Below are 17,752 nucleotides of genomic sequence, written 5' to 3' on the forward strand. Positions count from 1 at the left end.
ATTAAACTGCACAGTTACTGCAATGTAACTTATCCATTCATCTAAACCATAACAAAACAGTTGGTTTTTTTTTCAAATAAATAAATTGAAGACTCGAGTAGATGCACAGTTGCTACATGATAATACTTTTTTGATCATATTTGAGCATTATCTTCTCTTTGTTATCTTACTCTGGTAAATCTGTTTTGATAAGTTTCTCTTTCATTAATTCTCCAGAGATGATATTCAATTATGTGATGTACAGGCAACAACCCTGTGATACTGATGGTGAAGCCAGACACAGTGTTGATACAGGAGATCAAGGTAGTGCCAGTGAAGGCAAAGATCATGGACACTGTGGCCATCAGACACCCGTCATCAGGGTCTGACCATCGCACCACGCTCATACTGCTGTGTGAGGACGGCAGTCTGCGCATATACATGGCCGCCATGGACCACACAGGTACACTGCAAGATGCTGTGTAGAACATTGTAGTTTTAGATGGCATAACAAATATTATTTGTCAGTATGGTATGTTTTTATGATCGCTTTTTCAATGTTACGGCGGTTGTGAGTTTCGGTTAGTGGTCACTTGGTGCATGATATTTTTGGGTAAAATTGGGCCAACAGTTGGCTTAAGAGGATGGTTTGAGCAGGAAGTAATTTTTGGCGCAAGCTCGGGTCAGGTCAAACCGAAATAAGCTTTTTTTGACTATTGCAAAAATGTCCTAATGGAAAATGTTGATTTGTTTCTGTAACCTGGCAAGATTTTCTTGATTTTGCCTTGACCACGGAGACGTTTAAGATTTCAGCTTAAGAATTGTCTTCAGCTACCAACACATCACTATTACTAACCAACATGCATTGTTATAGGATACTGGCTGTCTCCTGCAATTCAACCCATCAGCACTATGTCTAATCTAAAATCTTCTAAGAAGAAGAAAACACCTAAAGTGAACAAATCTCCAGGTAACGATAACTATCTTTTGACTATTAGTGTAATGAGGTCTTTTCAGGTGTTGTAATGAAGTCACATACATTTTATTTAGATGATAAGAAATAAAGATAATTAATTACACGAAAGCAATGAAATAGTACAATTTATATTACCAAAGATAATGTGTTGGGCGAAATTGGCTAATAAGAAAATAAATAAGTATAATACATTGAAACATTACTTTTACCGCAATTAAACATTCTTTAAAATTGTGTTCAGCTGATCTATGATGGTACAAAATCTATTAGGAAATATGTATATTTAAAACAATAAAGAACCCTTTTGTTATTGACCTTGTTTTCCAACTTTCCTGTTTGTAGGCGCAGTCACTTTTCCCGTGGACTTTTTTGAGCACAGTACTTTGCTCAATGACGTAGAGTATGGAGGAAACGATCTTCTCCAGATATACAACGCTCAACAGATCAAGAATAGACTCAATACTACAGGTAATATTTATAGTTTGTTGAGAAACTGTCTCATCTCTTTCATTCTTCATTCATTTCTTTCCTTTAAGTTCAAAACATAATGTTATACTTAAATTAAGTTAGGATATGGCCAAATTTTACTTTAGAAATAAATTTCATTGACAAGAGTGTACCGGTATTCTTATCTGAATATTTTTCAGGCATGTATGTTGTGTCAACAAAGTCCACTGGTTTCAACATTGAAATCACCAACAATGACGGGACGCAGGTCATCACTGGCATTAGAGTTCTGCTCGGCAACCAAGATGTTCAACGAGTTCCAGGATATATTGAGGTTAGGCTGGTTCATGTCTCAATAGCCTACTCGATAAACATTTATATTTATTCCTCCTTTTTACACTGTGTATTTTCTTAGCCATAGTTTCTTAATGACCAATAACCTCTTTGATTGATCCTTTTGGTAGGATATCAACCGTAATAAAATAGTGGAGTTCCAGGAAAGGAGCACTAAACTTTCTAAGAAGTTGAATGTAGTAATGGTCTTAAATTTTAGACACATTACTATCTCACAGTAGTTTTCTTGGTTTTAAGAAAGCTCCCTCCCAATGAATGGTTTCCTATTCATACTCCTATACAACCTAGCTCCAGCCAGGTGGTTAGTGCTCCCCTGGTAATCAGAAGGTTTCCAGTTCGATTCTGAGAAATGTAAAAAAAAATTTTATGGTTCAAAACTGGATCCAGTTGATCTCTGGGCTTTTAATACATGATCTAGGCTAGAGACCCTGCTGATTTTAGTCAGTAACAAAGCTGTCATCTCATTAATTCAACACTCATTGTTCACTAATCTCCCCTTTAAAATACCCGCCTGGTGTAGCGGTACTTTTAAAAATCCAATCTAATCTGATTTCCAAAAAGAAACTTATCCGAAACTCCACATGCAGTAGTCCATTGGATACACAAATAATTAAGAAGTAATCCCTAAATTTATCATGCTTAGTGAAAAATTACTAACAATATTCAGTAGTTACACTGATGGTTGATTCTAAACTATACCACATTGCAGGTATGTGGACGCACCACACAGACTGCAGTAGCTCGCAACAGGTGGTTTGACTTGCCTTTGACTCGAGAGGAGAGCTTGCAAGCTGACAAGAAACTGACTGTCACCTTCGGCCCTTCGCAAGACCCCGAGGGAGTCACAATGGTAGACTCTATTAAAGTGTAAGTGTGAGATTTTTAAATCACTAGTAGGGTAGTGCTTGCCTTTACAGTAGACCCTCTTTTAACTAACCCTGGATCAATTGCCGCTCGTTAACCTTTGCTCAGGGAAAAGGTTGGCTTATCTACCAAACTTTTATAAAAATATAGAGATTTCTGTTCTCATCCGTATCACAGTGATAAAATAGATTTGTTTTCCTTTATGTCCATTTTTTATACAAACCTGACTGTTAAATTTGATCAATTTTTTTCTAAATTTCCTAACTGATGGATTCAATAATAAATCTGTGAATTGAGCAAAATAAATGGTTTTTTCAATGTTTTGATTCATCGGCAAAACTTTTTATTCCAAAGTTAATTTTTCTAATTTTTTTTAGTATGCTCATTCATATTAAACTTGTATCCATGTTTAGACCTGTAGAATAATTCCATGCTTCTGTGTTTGTAGCTATGGAAAGTCCAAGGACCAGTTTGGCTGGCCGGAGGAGACAGAGGAGGTAACCAGCAACACAGTAGTGCCAACCCCAGCAACTGCTGGCACCTCGGCTGAGACTACTGACACTGCTACCAACTTCCCACCTACCATCACGTCTCTTGACAAGTAATGTGTACATTTTTATTTAACTTAATATTTTTTTACTTTTTTGTCTTAGGACACTAAGACCAGCTCAGTCCCCCAATATATTTTTTTACTTAGAGACTGACGTGATTGTAGTTTTAGTTCAGGATAGGGCAGGTTTTCCCCCTTCCTTATTTTTGGGATGGAAACGGGACTGAATGTTTTTTCCTGTTGAACAAAGAAAAACTTAGTTTGTTTTGAAAATTGTGAGCAAAAATTCTTGCAAATAATAATAACGACAAACAAAATAAATTTTGAGTTTTTATTGAATTTTTACGTCGATTATCTCCTGGAATTACAGGGACATCATTGTTACGGTATCTTCAACATATCCCACAATATTGGGGACAACACCATCGTCAACCCCCATGGCGGTCATACCCTCAACATCTCCCTCAATCACAGAGACATCAACATATTCTCTAGGAAAAAAAACAAAATCGTGGACATTTCCTGCAATCTCAAAGACATCATCATTATCACTCTCAGTTGTGACAAAATCTCTGTCAATCGAAACAAATCCCACCCCAAGAAAATATCTAATTAAAATTAAATGTAATCATGCTCCTATTACTCACAAAAATTTCATGAAATTTTTAGACTTATCCTAGTTTGTTGAATTAGGGATGGGTCGGTTCTAGGTTTTCTCCATTCCCATAAAAATAAACATTTTAAGACCAAAAATTGATGGTAATGTTCGATTCTTTTGATACAGTTCAACAAGAAGTAATTTCCACTAAGTTTTGTCTAGTATATTTTTAAAGCTTGTCTTTTAAAATTTTGACCAATAACTACTTGTTGTAGGGTGGTGTGTGGTATACTGGAGGTGTTGGACAGCACTATACTACTCATGAGTGGAGATCAGCAGAGCAAGGTGCCAGTGTCTACCCTCACTTCACTGGTGTCTTACTTGCTGATCCTGCCTACAGCTTCCTGTGTACAGCGACATGTCAAGTCTGTACTGGCCGCACTGCATCCCACACGACAGTCGTACCACAACTACAAGGTGAGGGTCACAGTAAACTCTCATTTGGGGCCCTGAGTGATAAATGTGCTACTTCATAACTTTCGGTCAAACCCTGTCTCTCACCCACTCGGCTGCAATGGCACAGTCATGGTTGCAGGCTACTTTATAAAGTACTTTATTAAGCACAGTTCAGATTAAAATAACCTGGATTAGGTAATGAAGGTCTTTCTATTTCCTTAATAGAAGAATAGGCTTAGGCTTATAATATAAAAATCAGATGAAGTTATGGTGATTTATCCTCGATTAGCTAATTAAGAACCAGAGGTTTTAAAATTGAAAAGTGATCTATTTAAAAAAATTTTTTACATAATGTAACCAAGAATAACTTGTGACTGAGGGGATTCTCTTTTCCTTTCCTAATGTCTTGCTAATGTATTTTAATATTTGTAGTCTTTTGACCTTGTGTAGAACTAGAATTTAATTTAATAGAAGAGGGACATTCTATCAAGCTTGTAAACGCTAACCATTAGGGTTATTAAGACACATAATTAGTAATATACTTTTTCCTTATGTTCTGTTACTAGACACAAATAATCAAATCTAACAAAATGTACATATACTATGTCAACAAAACAAAAGAACAATATCCTAAACCAATGTAACGGTAATCAATCAATCAATCAATAAAATCTTGTAATGTAACTGAAGAATTGTAGGAAATGTGTATCAAAGTTTCAATTCAACAAGTAATAATGTTGATTGTTGATTCATAATTAACAATTTTACAAATTTGTCTGCAGGACCAGGTGTTACTTAGTTTCATATCCAAGTCGCTGGCACAGCTGCGTCAGGTAGAGAACGCCAAGGACCTGGACGCTGAGGCGTTCTACCGCCTGGTGCTTATGACCAGAGCAATTGCTGTCACCAGACCTCAGAATCTGGCCAAGAACGCTACGTACGAGAGTTCATCAGGTCAGTGGTGATATCTGGGAGTGGCACCAGAATGGCTAACTGTTGGTGCTGGAACAACAATACTGCACCGTAGATAACATTGTCCACATTTACTTGTGCTGTTTTATGTATTTAGTAGAACAACATTTACACTAGTTATTTAGATATTTTGTAAACTAAAAGTTGTGTTAAAATTAATTTCGTACGCCCCATAGTGGCTCAAGGAACAAAAGAGTTGCCTTTGGAAATAGATCAGCTAGTTTATCTGAGGAAATTAATTCAAGGTTCCTGGGGCTTATAAATACACAAACAATATGCAGGATAACAACACAGTTATTGAGAGGTGTGCAACATTTCCTGGAGAATTGGATTTGTTGCTAACCTAGTGGTACCCGTCTTGGACATCGGTGGAATGGTATGGGTTCAATCTTTGGCATTTCCACAAAAGTTTCATGGGTTTAGTTTGTTTACCCTCTAAGTGTTTGTGATTCGTTTACAAAGTAAAGTGCTGCAGGCACAGGAATGAACAAAGACAAATTATTCGGTTTGCAATTTGCATAGAATTTGTAAGGCAGGGCTTCATGGCTTTGTGCCTTTATGTAGGTTATTTTTTACATCTCTCTTCATGTTTATTTTTAATCATTTATAGCTTTTCTCATTGGATGCTGGTAGACTAAACATTTGTTAGTTGTTTTACTCTACTGTGTATTTTTGTTGTAGACTCTCAAAACAAAGGACCAGAGAACTCCAAAGAGCTGCTGCACCAGTTGACAGAGATTATGTGGAAGCTACATGCAGTGAGACCTGCAAACCCTGCACTTGCGTCTGTCTGTATACCAGGTGATGTAGATAGACCTTTTTGTCTACAATTAATTGTCATACAAAGCAACATTTGTCTACTGAAGTTAGATTGCTTAACAGTGTTTTTTTTGTTTTGTAAGTAGTTTTTTTAGTTTTGTAGTCTGATGTGAATGACCAATGAAATAAACATTGTATTTTTTTTCTTAAGCTTAACAATACTTAACAACTAACATCTATCTTCCAACAGGTCTGACCCACGTGGAGGCCACTATACACTGCATCGTAGAGATGATCCACTCATACACTCTAGTAGACGGAAGTGACAGCACTGTCTCACTGGCCGTCAAGCTATACCTAGCACTGCTGTTGTGTCCAGACACGACAGTCAGCTTCAGCGCCAAGCAGGCGTTCATACGAGTATTGCGGCCGAGACTCAAGCGACGCAGGGTGTTCATCCCCTCCCCACCACACTGCAGCACGCCAGGTCAGCTCGGTAATGTACCGAGCCGCACTCCTAGTTTTGGTTTTTGTGGAGTTTAAGTTGGTTTTTGGAGTAAAGAATCAAGTGTTTGTAAATTTGTCTACACTACTTGTAACAAAGGTTTTGAAAGTATTTTGGACATGAAATGTGTCAAGAGAAGTATTTCGAATTCTACAGATATTTTAAAAAGTATTTGATATAATTGTCTGATAAACGTAGTCAAAAGCATTAAATCCAAATCCAATCCAATCCAATCCATCCATGAATATTTCTTAAAAGTAATGTTAAATCAAATTACAAGAGAGAATATACAAATTACAAAAGAATCGTGTGAACCTTGTCTCTATGTACAGGAGCTGCAGAGTCAGAGAAGGCAGGTCCTGTGTCTCAACCGTCACAAGAGTCCTCGGAGGCGGACCAGGCACACTTTGAGGTGGATGCTGTGGAGCCCATGGTGCTGCTGGGCGGAGGCGCTGGTAAGTCATTCCATCTTAGCATCAGTAGAGTGCCCAATCTGAATACAGAATCCTTTGAAAAGATTCAGATTCAATGTTTGTTTTGCTCAATCTGAATCCGCCTTAAAATTTAAAAAGTGTATTTCATTAAAAAATGTCAATTGCCTGTGCAGTAGCTGGAGGTAGTGTGCCGGTCAACATGCAGGTGCTGTTGGGAGCTGCAGGGTTCGCTCCTTTGCTTGATATCCCTCCTGATGCGGACGACGAGACCATGGTAGAGCTGGCTATAGCTCTGAGTCTACAGGACCATGAGGGTGCGGCCAATCTGCAGAGTATCACACATGGGTTAGCAAACCTGCATAACCTGGCGGGGCCTGCACTAGAGGTAGGCAGGCACTGCTTCATCAGATAGGTGATAAGTACGGTAGTAAAGATTAGTTAATGCACAGAAAACTCGCTTATGGGACAACCATGTGCTTTTAGCTCTAGTATGTTGTTCTGGAAATATACTTGTGACAAGCAATGAACAGCCCTAGCAGCGAGCACTGCGCAGAAATTCCTATCACACAGGGTGTAGGGTCTTCCTCCACCATGAGCGTTGTAGTACATGCAAGGGGAGAGGGGGTGGTGTTGGGCTTTGTCCTGGACACCATTACTAGTGCTAGACATCACTTAAGTGTACCTTAATTCTCTGCAGTCAATATTAGTTTTTGAAAAAAATATCACTTGGCTTAGAAATAAATTAAGGGTTAGGAAAGGAATACACAATGAACTCACCCAAGAAAAGAGTTTTAGGCCGTGGACAGTCCAAAAAACAATCACATTTGATTCGATATTTTGCTTCTATTTTTATCTTAAGAAGAAATTAGTAGAGTAGCAGTAGAGCAGTATAGTCTACTCTGCTTTTGCAGGTGCTGGCCACTCAGGGCCTAGCCCAGGTACCAAACCCTGCAGGCACCAGTCAGGAGGCCGGCCACTACAGTGACACCACGGCCAGCGCAGGTGCTAGTGATGATGAGGGCTCTACAGCAGCGACTGATGGTAGCACACTACGCACTTCTCCTGCTGAACAGGTTAGCAAATAACAGAAGAATAGGTTGTAACTTTGAATATTTATTGTTGTGTATTTTTATTAGTTACTTACCAACAATTGACATGAAACACAACACAACAACAACACAACAACAATTGACAATTGACATGGGTTGCAAATGAAGAGTTTCAATGGCAGAAGTTTTTGTTTGGACTCTTTGTTTTCAGTTTTTGAAACAGTTATTTTATAGGAAAATTAGAAGCACTGTGTGATCAACCAATTATTTTTACCTGTCCATGCCTAATTAAAATGAAATGTGTAAAGACTACTTCTCCCTTTTGATCCAGCCTCCGGTGACGAGTGATTTTGCATTATGTGTGAAAATGTTATTCAAATAAAAACAACACTAGTCAGCATGATTGATGATTGTATTGTATATCAGGGAGGCAGTGAGAGTGGTGGCAGTGGTGTAGACAGCATCACTGGAGAACACAACTACAGCATGTCCGGTCGCAGCTCAGCCTACGGAGACAACATACAAGAGAACCTGGTGGGGGCTAGGAGTGAAACGAGCTCTTTGGGCGCTCCTGCTGGCTTCCAGGTGGGGCTCTAACATTCATTAGTAAAAAAAAATAAATCAAAACATAAGTTGACAAGATAATTTTTTTTATAAAAAAAATCACACAACTGGGTATGAGTCATGATTTTCAAGGTTAAACCTTTCACCTCAATACAGACAGCATCTGTTATCACTGGTCTAAAAAAGGTATTGAGGCATAATTAATTAACGATCCCTGGGGTTCAAAGGGTTAACATATTTTATCTATTGGTAAACAGATTCTTTGAGGGTTGAAGACGTTTCATAGTTCCCATTGCATTGTAGCATAGACCAACCAACACAAGTAGACTTCTCATCCCATTGTAAATTTTGAAGCACGTTTTTCGTGTCTAGTTCATGTACGTGACACTGGGCGCTAGTGTCAAAAAAACTTTCTTTCTATTAATTTAGGGTTAATTTCTTGATTTGTGCTTTACTGTTTGGTTATATAACTAGGGGACAAGTTATTGTTTATGATTAGATCGTATTATTTGGTTAAACGATGTTTTAAATGGCTATAATAACGGGAAACAAATTGTAAACAAAACACGACCTCTACATAAACCGTACAGAACTAACAATAAAATTGTCTTCAGCTGTTCCATTAGGATGAGAAATCTACTAAGGGAGTATGTTTTATCTATAGTTGTAGTAAATCACCTTAGTTTCTAGAAAACAAACTCCTTATTATAGAACTCTGTTTTATTATAATTATTGTTGCCTTATTGTTAAGACCAGAACTAACCAATTTCCACTTGATTTCTATATAAAAATGAAATTTGTAAATATTTCTTAAATTTATTTTGTTACGCTTCCTTACAATTTCCATACAAATCATCTTGTCACATTTACCCGTTAAGAAAACCCACCATTCCCTTCCATTCCCACTGTAAACGTAAAGCATAAACTAGGTTCAAGATCATCTTCAAACCTAACATTTGAGGTATCCTTGCAAATATCTACCCAACCCATATTTCCAAATAATCCCCCAACTACAAATATTCCACCTTCGTAATTACCTGCAATGTAGTTTTCTCTGTTGCAGAACCAAGAGCCAGATGGCACTGAGGTGGAAGCTGAGGTAGAGACGGAGGGAGGCATCAAGCTGCATGACCTCAGACTCAGCATCCTGGAGAAGCTGATACAGTTTGTACCCAAGCTGACTGAAGTGGGCGGCGTCAGAGCAATACCCTTCATGCAGGTATGTTTAGTCAATATATTTGATGTTTTCTAACTGTCTAGCTTAGCAATTGTTTTTTTTCAAATGAGGGTGTAAAATGCCATCTCATTTTTTGGATATGCCGGGGATTGAACCTATTCCTCTCGCACTGAGGCCAGAGATGTTAACCTTTAGGCTAGTAACACACCCCTATTCATTGAACCACAATAGTAAATTTAAAGGTTTCCCTATATGTTTTCTCAAGTTGCCATTTGTTCATTATTGTTTTTTAAGGTCTTCTAACAGATATGATGCTGTTATTAGGATAAGTATTTGAAAGTCAAGATTAGTAAAGGACGTTGACTGAATGAGATGATAGCTTTTTTACTCAAAGTTCAATGATCTAGCTGATCCAGCTTTGATGACAGCTGGATCCAGACAAGAACCATAAAAAACTAATGGATTTAGTCAGGATTTAACCGGCTACCTGTTGATTACCTGATCAGCATTCGCTTTAAGAGAAAAACTAGTTGCATAAGTTAACTCATTTAGTCCGCAATTTTGAACCCCATAGACGGGTGAAGTAATCCTCACCACCCTTTCATATTCTTCAGAATTCACATTTAAACACTACGCTAACATTTTCAAAGTTGTTCCGATGATGAAACTAATACTATTGTTGGCTCGCAGGTTGTGCTGATGTTGACGTCAGACCTGGATGGTAACGAGGAGCGTGATCGTGCATGTCTAGAGAACCTGTTGACAGCTGTGATTGGTGAACTGTCCATGCGTAGTCCTGACATGTCCGACGTCTGCAAGAGAACGCCTCAGAGAGAGGTGCACCTGGTCATCATGCGACTGATCAGTGAGTGCCAACCAGTGTGTTATTTACCATGTTGAATTGTGTTAAAGGGATGCTTGCAAATTTGACATGGAAATATTTAGTTTTTATTTTGAATTGTTTAATTTTTTATTTTTTGCAAATGTTGATAGCAGAAACTTTTTTTTCACAAAAATTTTGTTGCAGTGTGAATTGATTCTGCTTGGTACAGTTGAGTGTGCTTAATTCTAACTTCTATCATTCAATATCTTTATTATTCTTTTATCCCATCCTTTGAACTACCATATATAATCAGTGTGAAATACATGGGTTATTTGAATACTTTTTTGACGATTAATTCAATTTTTTTACATTAAGAACAGCTGGAGTATAACAAGTTCAATGAGATGGAAACAAAACACTGCACAGTTTTGGTTCAAGACCTACTCCTGTAGCACATTACCTTGTCAAGGTCATTGCCAGCTTTTTCTTCCATACTCCCTCGCTACACTTGCCTTCACATGTGTTCTTTTACCTACCAACCTTTGTTTTTATAGTACTACCAAGGTCCATCAGTTGATTATTTGTGTACCACTTACAAGTCATATGAGTTTGGTGTTTTTTAGAATTTTTTATTTGTTTTTTTTTAGGCATGGTTCACACTGAAAAATCAATCTAAAATACAACGTCTAACAAATCTTATCTTTGGTTATTGTGGCGGAAAATAGCAGAGATCGATACCCTTTTAATTTACTGAATATATGTGTTTCTAACAGTCGTGCAATCAAAAGTGTAACTTTTCCATTTTCAGCTTTATCACAAAACTTATCTAATTCCAAAGTTTGTATAGTTTAAGTTTAATTACTTGGTGTTCACATTATCCAAGCTACGCTGTTGTTACTCTATTGCTCACCTGGGGTTTTGTTCTGCAGGTGTTCTAATGTCCAGATCCAAGTCCAGCAGCAAGTTCAACACAGACAACTGTGGCTTCATCTCTCAAGTGACAGCCAGGATGTTACAACAGGCTGGAGTCATCGACTACTGTCTACAGCTGCTCAAGCAGTTCCTTTCCTTCTGGAAGGCGTAAGTTGTGCCTTGAGTTTTTGAAAGGCCTGTTAGTATTCTGTTGTTCTACGATGTTTTCTGAGCCTGTCAAAGTGATTTACAGATGTTAGGTTCAGGTTTATAGGACCTTTGTGTTTAGTTTTTACACAGCAAATTTAACTTAGCTGTGTAGCATTTCTATAAACCCCCATCAAATGGTTGTCCAGGTTAAACAATGTCCTTATTCATGGGGCTTGGTAGTGTCAACTGTAGTTGTAGCATAACACTTCTGATTGTCAAACAACATTTAACAAACAAGTGTTCTCCGGCAGGAGTGGAGGTGAGGAGTCGTCAGGCACTGTAGGCGGGGGAGTGTTGAAGCCTCACCTGAACATGTCTCCGCCTGACATGTCCCCGTTCTTCCTCAAGCAGTATGTCAAGGGCCACAGCAACGATGTGTTCAAAGACTACCCCCAGCTACTGACTGAGATGGCGCTGAGGCTGCCCTACCAGGTGCAGAAACACTCCTGCTCACTCATCACATTCGAACAGGTCAGTGCTGGAGTTCAGGAATCGTAGCTTGTGTAATTGTGGTGTAGTATTTGCAGTCAAGATGTGTCAATATTCAATGCTTATGTTTGTCTTTAATTCTTCTTCTTCTGTCGGGTGTCGGTATCGGCGGAATCAGGCGAAATCGACATTTGGCAATCGATTCTTGATACCGATATTCCTAGAATCGGCAATGTCCGAGTATTGGTGGTAGCGATAATTGACACTTCCCTATCTAAAACTCATTTTGGAGTCCTAAATTAGTTTTAAATATGCATTGGGACGTAATCGTTGCATCGGGACTTAATCGATGCATCGGTCTTTTTCGATGCATCGAGGCCAAATCGATGCATTGTGATTTCGATGCATGCTGAATCTAATCGTGATTCGATGCATAGAATCAAATCGAATCAAAATTTTGATGCATTTTCAATGCATCGCACACCCCTAAACTGAAGTGATATCACATTTAGTCACTCAAACAAGACTGACAAACTCAACAACACAGATCAAAGGATCATCAATTAATAGTATTTACCCCCAGATTATTGAAACTAGAACTTTTTAAAACGTCAAAATGTAATGTTGTTGTTGTGGCAGGCCTGGTTCTACTTTTTGTGCGAGTACATGATGACCCAGCAGGCTCCGTTTATAAGACGACACGTTCGCAAACTGCTTCTGTTCATCTGTGGCACCAAGGAGAAGTATCGACAACTCAGAGACCTGCACTCCCTTGGCTCTCATATCAAGGTAATTCACCTCTACTCTACTAATGTTCAAAACAACTAAAATAAAACAACAACGTTTGCACATTTTTGGCCTTTGGATCATGTTTATTCAAATAATAATGGTGACTGTTGAAATAAAAAGTAGATCTGGTGACTGTAAAACCAGGGATTGCTACCAGGAAAATTGCTCAAATCTTTTTCCTTGAATTCTGCAGCCATGCTGATTTGTACTATATTTCAATCACCGAATTATCATATGAGTTATTGTGTTTAATGAATACTCTACTGTATTGTACTGTTGTATTGCAGGCTGTACAGCAGTGTTGTGACAACGGAGGGTTCTCTGTTGGAGGGAGTCATCCGTTCAGTCTCAGCTTGTCCTATGATGCCCTAGTAGAGCTGATAGAACACCTCAAGGCCTGTGTGGAGGTAGCGTCCTCACGCATCATCAACTGGCAACTCTACTGTCTGAGACACGAAACCATCCTGTCGTTCCTGCTGCAGGTATGTTGTTTGATGTAAACTGGAATTTAAGAATTGACTTAATTGATGGGTTTGGTTTGCTTTCCTTTAAAAGTGTTTGTAATTCTATCTACAAATTTCACTATCAAAGGCACAGAGAAAAATAACCTCCGGCACAGCAAACCAGCAGACTATGCTAAATTGCAAATTTCCATTTTCCTGATTGGATTTTAACTCAAATATTTCCCTGAACATGTCAGATTTATTCCCCATCTAAATAACATTATTATATCTTAAGAGTACTAAGATTTGCTGCTTCGGGGAAAAGAACAAGTTTTTTTCAGTAAAATGTTTGTAGTATTGTATATCAAAACTGAAACTGGTTTTATACCTGAAACTAAATAGGTAGTTTTATTTTGAATTAATAATTAATCTAGACATGCAGGAGGGACTCAAAGACTTCAGAGAAGAAAGGAACTATTAAATTTGGCCGATAATTCTGTGCCAGAGTTTTATTGATTCTTGACTTGATTTTCAAAACAATTTTACTATTCGTTGTTTCCTCATATCACGTTCTGCCTAACTGATTATTGAGTTGTATTGTTTTTTTGTGCAGGTAAGCTGTCTGTTGGACGAGGTTGTGGCTCAAACCATCCTACAACTGCTCCAGTGTGCCATCTGTCCAGTAATACCTCAGGCTAGCCAGGTAAACAGACTGTAGCCTCTTACTAAAACTCTTACACTTTAAACTGAGTTTAAAATCATTGTTGTCCAAAATGTGTACATTAAAACCCTGCTTAACTGAAATAATGGGAGGTAAGACCGTTTGACTCACTGAGTTTTCAGATAAAGTTAAGCAATAGTTGCATTCCTAAATGTTAATTTGTCAAGTATTGTATATTGTATTTTTAAATCCCTAACCCTTTGAAGTGTAGATTAATTTGTGTTTGGTAAATGTTTGTCCATGTAGGTTAAATGTTTCACAAGTTTGTGTCCAATGAAGATGGTCGTCTGTCAGCAATGTTCCCTTGTATCGTTTCTCTCATTGTGCGCTTATATTTATTCTGCCCTGAACAATTTTTGGTGTTATACTTTATACTAATTTTCTTACAAATTTTTCTTAAATTTGTTTAATATTGTGTTTTCAAAATCATACTGCCAATCTCAATATTTTTTTGTTTTGCGGCGTTGTATTAACTACATCAGATTAAAGACATATTGTTAACCTGGAAATTTTAGATTTGGTTTAACATTTTCAATTCCAAGCTTACTTTTACTGTAACAAAACGTCTTTATATAGAACTTGAACTACACTCTGAAGTTCATCAACCCCTTAAAGTTTGACAATGCCTGAGGCACCAATGGGAACCCCAAAAGTCAATATGTGGTTGATGCATTAGGGGTGGATTAGTCAATCGATTCCCTCGCCTAATCTAACCTTTCCAATCCTCTCAGAGTGATAAGTCAGCCAAGAACGGCAACACTACAGGCAGCAGTGGCAGTGGCAGTGGCAATGGTAGTGGCAGTGGAAGCGGAGGAGGCAGCAAGACAGAGAAGGAGGCTACCACAGAGACAAGTGAAGAAACCACCAACTGTGCAGCTCTGGTCAAACAGCTTAACAAGTGTGTGGAGAGAGATCTGCTGACAAGGTTCATCCGTACGTTCCTGCTGGACACCAACAACACCAACATCCGCTGGCAGGCTCATGCATTGGTCGTGGCTATATACAAGTGAGTGAAATGCTAAGACTGTTGTTAAGGTTGAATGTTGTGTGTGGTCAGATAGCTAGCCCAATGACCAAATTAAAAACACCGATAAAAGTCAGCAGCATTGGTAAAAAAGGTGTGAGTAATGTCTGCTTATTTGTCAGTTTTAGTAAGCAAATTTGAAACTAAAATACTTCCGAGCTGGTAGGAAGATCTTGTTATGATGGCTCTCAATTTATATTTGTGAAACTCCAGTACAATTGATCGGAATAAAACTACAGTCTTGGTGAATCAGTGTCTCAACAGGTTGAGGGACTGAGGCAGGGAAGTTGTAGGTTTGTTTCTCTGTGGCACGACTACTCGTCAAGCTCGTCAAGTCTGCCAAGCTCTTAAAATCTCAATGGACTCAATGGTCAGCTAGATTGCAATGCATGTTTTTCATGTTAAAAGCAAATAAAGACATATCATTTCATTTCAAAATAATCCAGTGTATTCTTAACAATAATCTTTTATCGTTAAGCAATGTTCCCCAAGTATCATTTTGTAATCCTCTCTTTGTCTTTATATGGGGACTAAGTTGTACCAGAGTAATTCACCTAACCATCATTGGTTTTTTGTGTGGTAGAAACTCAGACAAGGCAGAGCAGGAGACAGTGCTGGACTTGATGTGGTCGCTGTGGCCCAACCTGTCCACCTACGGTCGCAAGGCTGTACAGTTCGTAGATCTGCTGGGCTACTTCTCCATCAAGTGTACCAGTGTCTCAGCCAAGGTAACCTAGCTATGACTTAAGTCTGTCAAATAATTAGGTTAAAAGAAAAGAAGTTTTGGATATCCAAGTGACAGAAGAATTTGAATTATTTAAAAATTTAATAGGGGTCTGCAGGCCAGACTATTTATCTTTGAGTCGGTTTGGGTCAAGAATTTTGGCCCTTGGGTTACTGGTCAAAATCGATACGCTGTGGAAAGTATTGATTATAAAAAAATGTTAATCAAAAGATCTTTCACAGTCATGTCAAAATCCGGATCGTCTTTTGTGATCGCGTTAAAATGAAAGGGGCGCTATAATGGTCTTCCGGGTTTACGGAAAAATCATTAATGAAGCACATTTTCTGCGGCCACCGCAATATCTTTATCATCTCGATTGTGGAAAGATACCGTTTTGGTTCACTTTCTGCGATTTATAAGATAAGAGCTTTGTTTCTTTTGACCCAACCCGAGCATGGCAGAAAATTATTTCTTGCCCGAACCCCCTCTCAGGGTTCTTTTGGTGTGACAAGACCCAAAATGTATCAGGGACCAGCAGATTCCAAAAATTTAGTTCATTTTCTAAATTGTTCTCATTATGTTTATATCATCTAGTTTTAACGCATTAACAGTTATGATTTTATTTTGAATTTCTTTAGTTCACAATATAAATTACTTAGTGTAAAACTTCTTCCTTGACATCTGCTCTTTAACTCTTCTCCTATCTTCATCAACTCCATTGTCCTAGCAAATCTCACCTTGTCCAAACCATCTTAGTCTTACTTTTTCTATTCTATTAAACCACCTTCAGCTAACTTCTCTTCTGAGTACTTCATCCTCACCTTCTTGTTTTGCACTGAATAGTCCTAAATATCTCACTTCTCGAACTAACTTATATTCTACCCAATACAAGTTTTGTAGCAATCCTATTGATCCACCTGTAGATTGCTAGGTTCTACCTCTAACTGGTGATTCTGTTCAGATGAACGAGTATATAGAGCAAGCGGTCGGCGTGCTGCACAATCAGAACCAGCTGTTGTCCCATCACCCCAACGCCAACCTGTACACTCACCTAGCGCAGTACGTGGAGCTGGACGGGTTCTATCTGGAGAGTGAGCCGTGCCTGGTGTGTAACAACCCTGAGGTGCCGTTCTCTAGCATCAAACTGTCCAGCATCAAGGTACATGGACAACGATTACAGAAGTGTTCAAGCTGTTATGTTTTTTTTTTTGTTGTAAAGTCTGAACTAATCGAGCTCACATACCCAAGGTGAGCTCTAAGTGAAAAATCATAGTTTTAGAGGATGGGAGTGTGATGGGAATTTTGCATATACTCACAATTTGTAAAAAAGTTTTTGTTACTATCGCTGGAGTAGCTTACAATCATGCCTGGCCAGCTTGTTGGCATGATTGCATCGTGCCGCCTATCATTGTGATAGTTAATGAGTTTAACGACGTAGATCGAATCTCTCCCACAAATTTTGGAAAACATAAAAAATATTTTCTTCTCTCCAATTAAAAAAATTATAAGTGTTTGCTCACTATTTTATTGTTTTTCATTTGCAAATACTTAAGCTATATTAATTTCAAATTCTTTTACGAGTTTTTACTTAATTTAAATATATCCATGGTATGTTTGAATACCTAACTAACAGATTTTGGTTTATTCAATTCAATTCAATTCAATTCAATATTTCTTTATTCATTAAAGCACAAAGTACTTGAATAGTGTCACTCTCCTACATGTTTTTACATTACAATATTCTTACATTCTATAGATAGGTACAAAGTTCTTAAAATCTAACATAAGTTTATACAAATTAAAAATTAACGCTCCTTCTAAAATTTTAAAAGTTCATCAAGGGAATACAATACCTTGTTGATGAGAAATGTTTTGAGACCCCTTTTAAATCCCACCATGCTTTTTGGTTTCTTATTAGAATTATTTTTGCAACATAAACGATGATTTGAATTGGAAAGAGAGATTTCATGGGCATGGGGGTTGGGTGTGTTGT

The 17,752-nt window shown here is 38.0% G+C and overlaps 1 protein-coding gene across 4 annotated transcripts in view; it reads left to right on the forward strand.

The window, feature by feature from the left end:
• The window catches only part of LOC128992431 (E3 ubiquitin-protein ligase UBR4-like), a 92,001-nt gene that overhangs the window by 46,611 nt on the left and 27,638 nt on the right, over positions 1-17,752 (forward strand). For 2 of the 4 annotated variants that reach the window (XM_054416001.1, XM_054416003.1), the window contains exons 37-60: positions 245-442; positions 854-949; positions 1,298-1,423; positions 1,603-1,736; positions 2,466-2,623; positions 3,069-3,221; positions 4,044-4,245; positions 5,007-5,178; positions 5,878-5,997; positions 6,206-6,451; positions 6,793-6,915; positions 7,068-7,279; positions 7,806-7,967; positions 8,370-8,528; positions 9,571-9,726; positions 10,375-10,549; positions 11,437-11,587; positions 11,881-12,100; positions 12,698-12,847; positions 13,135-13,329; positions 13,904-13,993; positions 14,743-15,017; positions 15,619-15,763; positions 16,721-16,918. In XM_054416001.1, the coding sequence (XP_054271976.1) occupies positions 245-442; positions 854-949; positions 1,298-1,423; positions 1,603-1,736; positions 2,466-2,623; positions 3,069-3,221; positions 4,044-4,245; positions 5,007-5,178; positions 5,878-5,997; positions 6,206-6,451; positions 6,793-6,915; positions 7,068-7,279; positions 7,806-7,967; positions 8,370-8,528; positions 9,571-9,726; positions 10,375-10,549; positions 11,437-11,587; positions 11,881-12,100; positions 12,698-12,847; positions 13,135-13,329; positions 13,904-13,993; positions 14,743-15,017; positions 15,619-15,763; positions 16,721-16,918 (4,016 nt within the window). The remainder of the gene's footprint in view (positions 1-244; positions 443-853; positions 950-1,297; positions 1,424-1,602; positions 1,737-2,465; positions 2,624-3,068; positions 3,222-4,043; positions 4,246-5,006; positions 5,179-5,877; positions 5,998-6,205; positions 6,452-6,792; positions 6,916-7,067; positions 7,280-7,805; positions 7,968-8,369; positions 8,529-9,570; positions 9,727-10,374; positions 10,550-11,436; positions 11,588-11,880; positions 12,101-12,697; positions 12,848-13,134; positions 13,330-13,903; positions 13,994-14,742; positions 15,018-15,618; positions 15,764-16,720; positions 16,919-17,752) is intronic. The other 2 variants (XM_054416002.1, XM_054416004.1) reach the window with 2 other exon arrangements.

Source organism: Macrosteles quadrilineatus, unplaced genomic scaffold (assembly GCF_028750875.1).
Source record: "Macrosteles quadrilineatus isolate MER2022 unplaced genomic scaffold, UCM_ALF_1.0 Scaffold_4__1_contigs__length_99947679, whole genome shotgun sequence".
In the NCBI taxonomy this organism is placed as follows: domain Eukaryota; kingdom Metazoa; phylum Arthropoda; class Insecta; order Hemiptera; family Cicadellidae; genus Macrosteles; species Macrosteles quadrilineatus.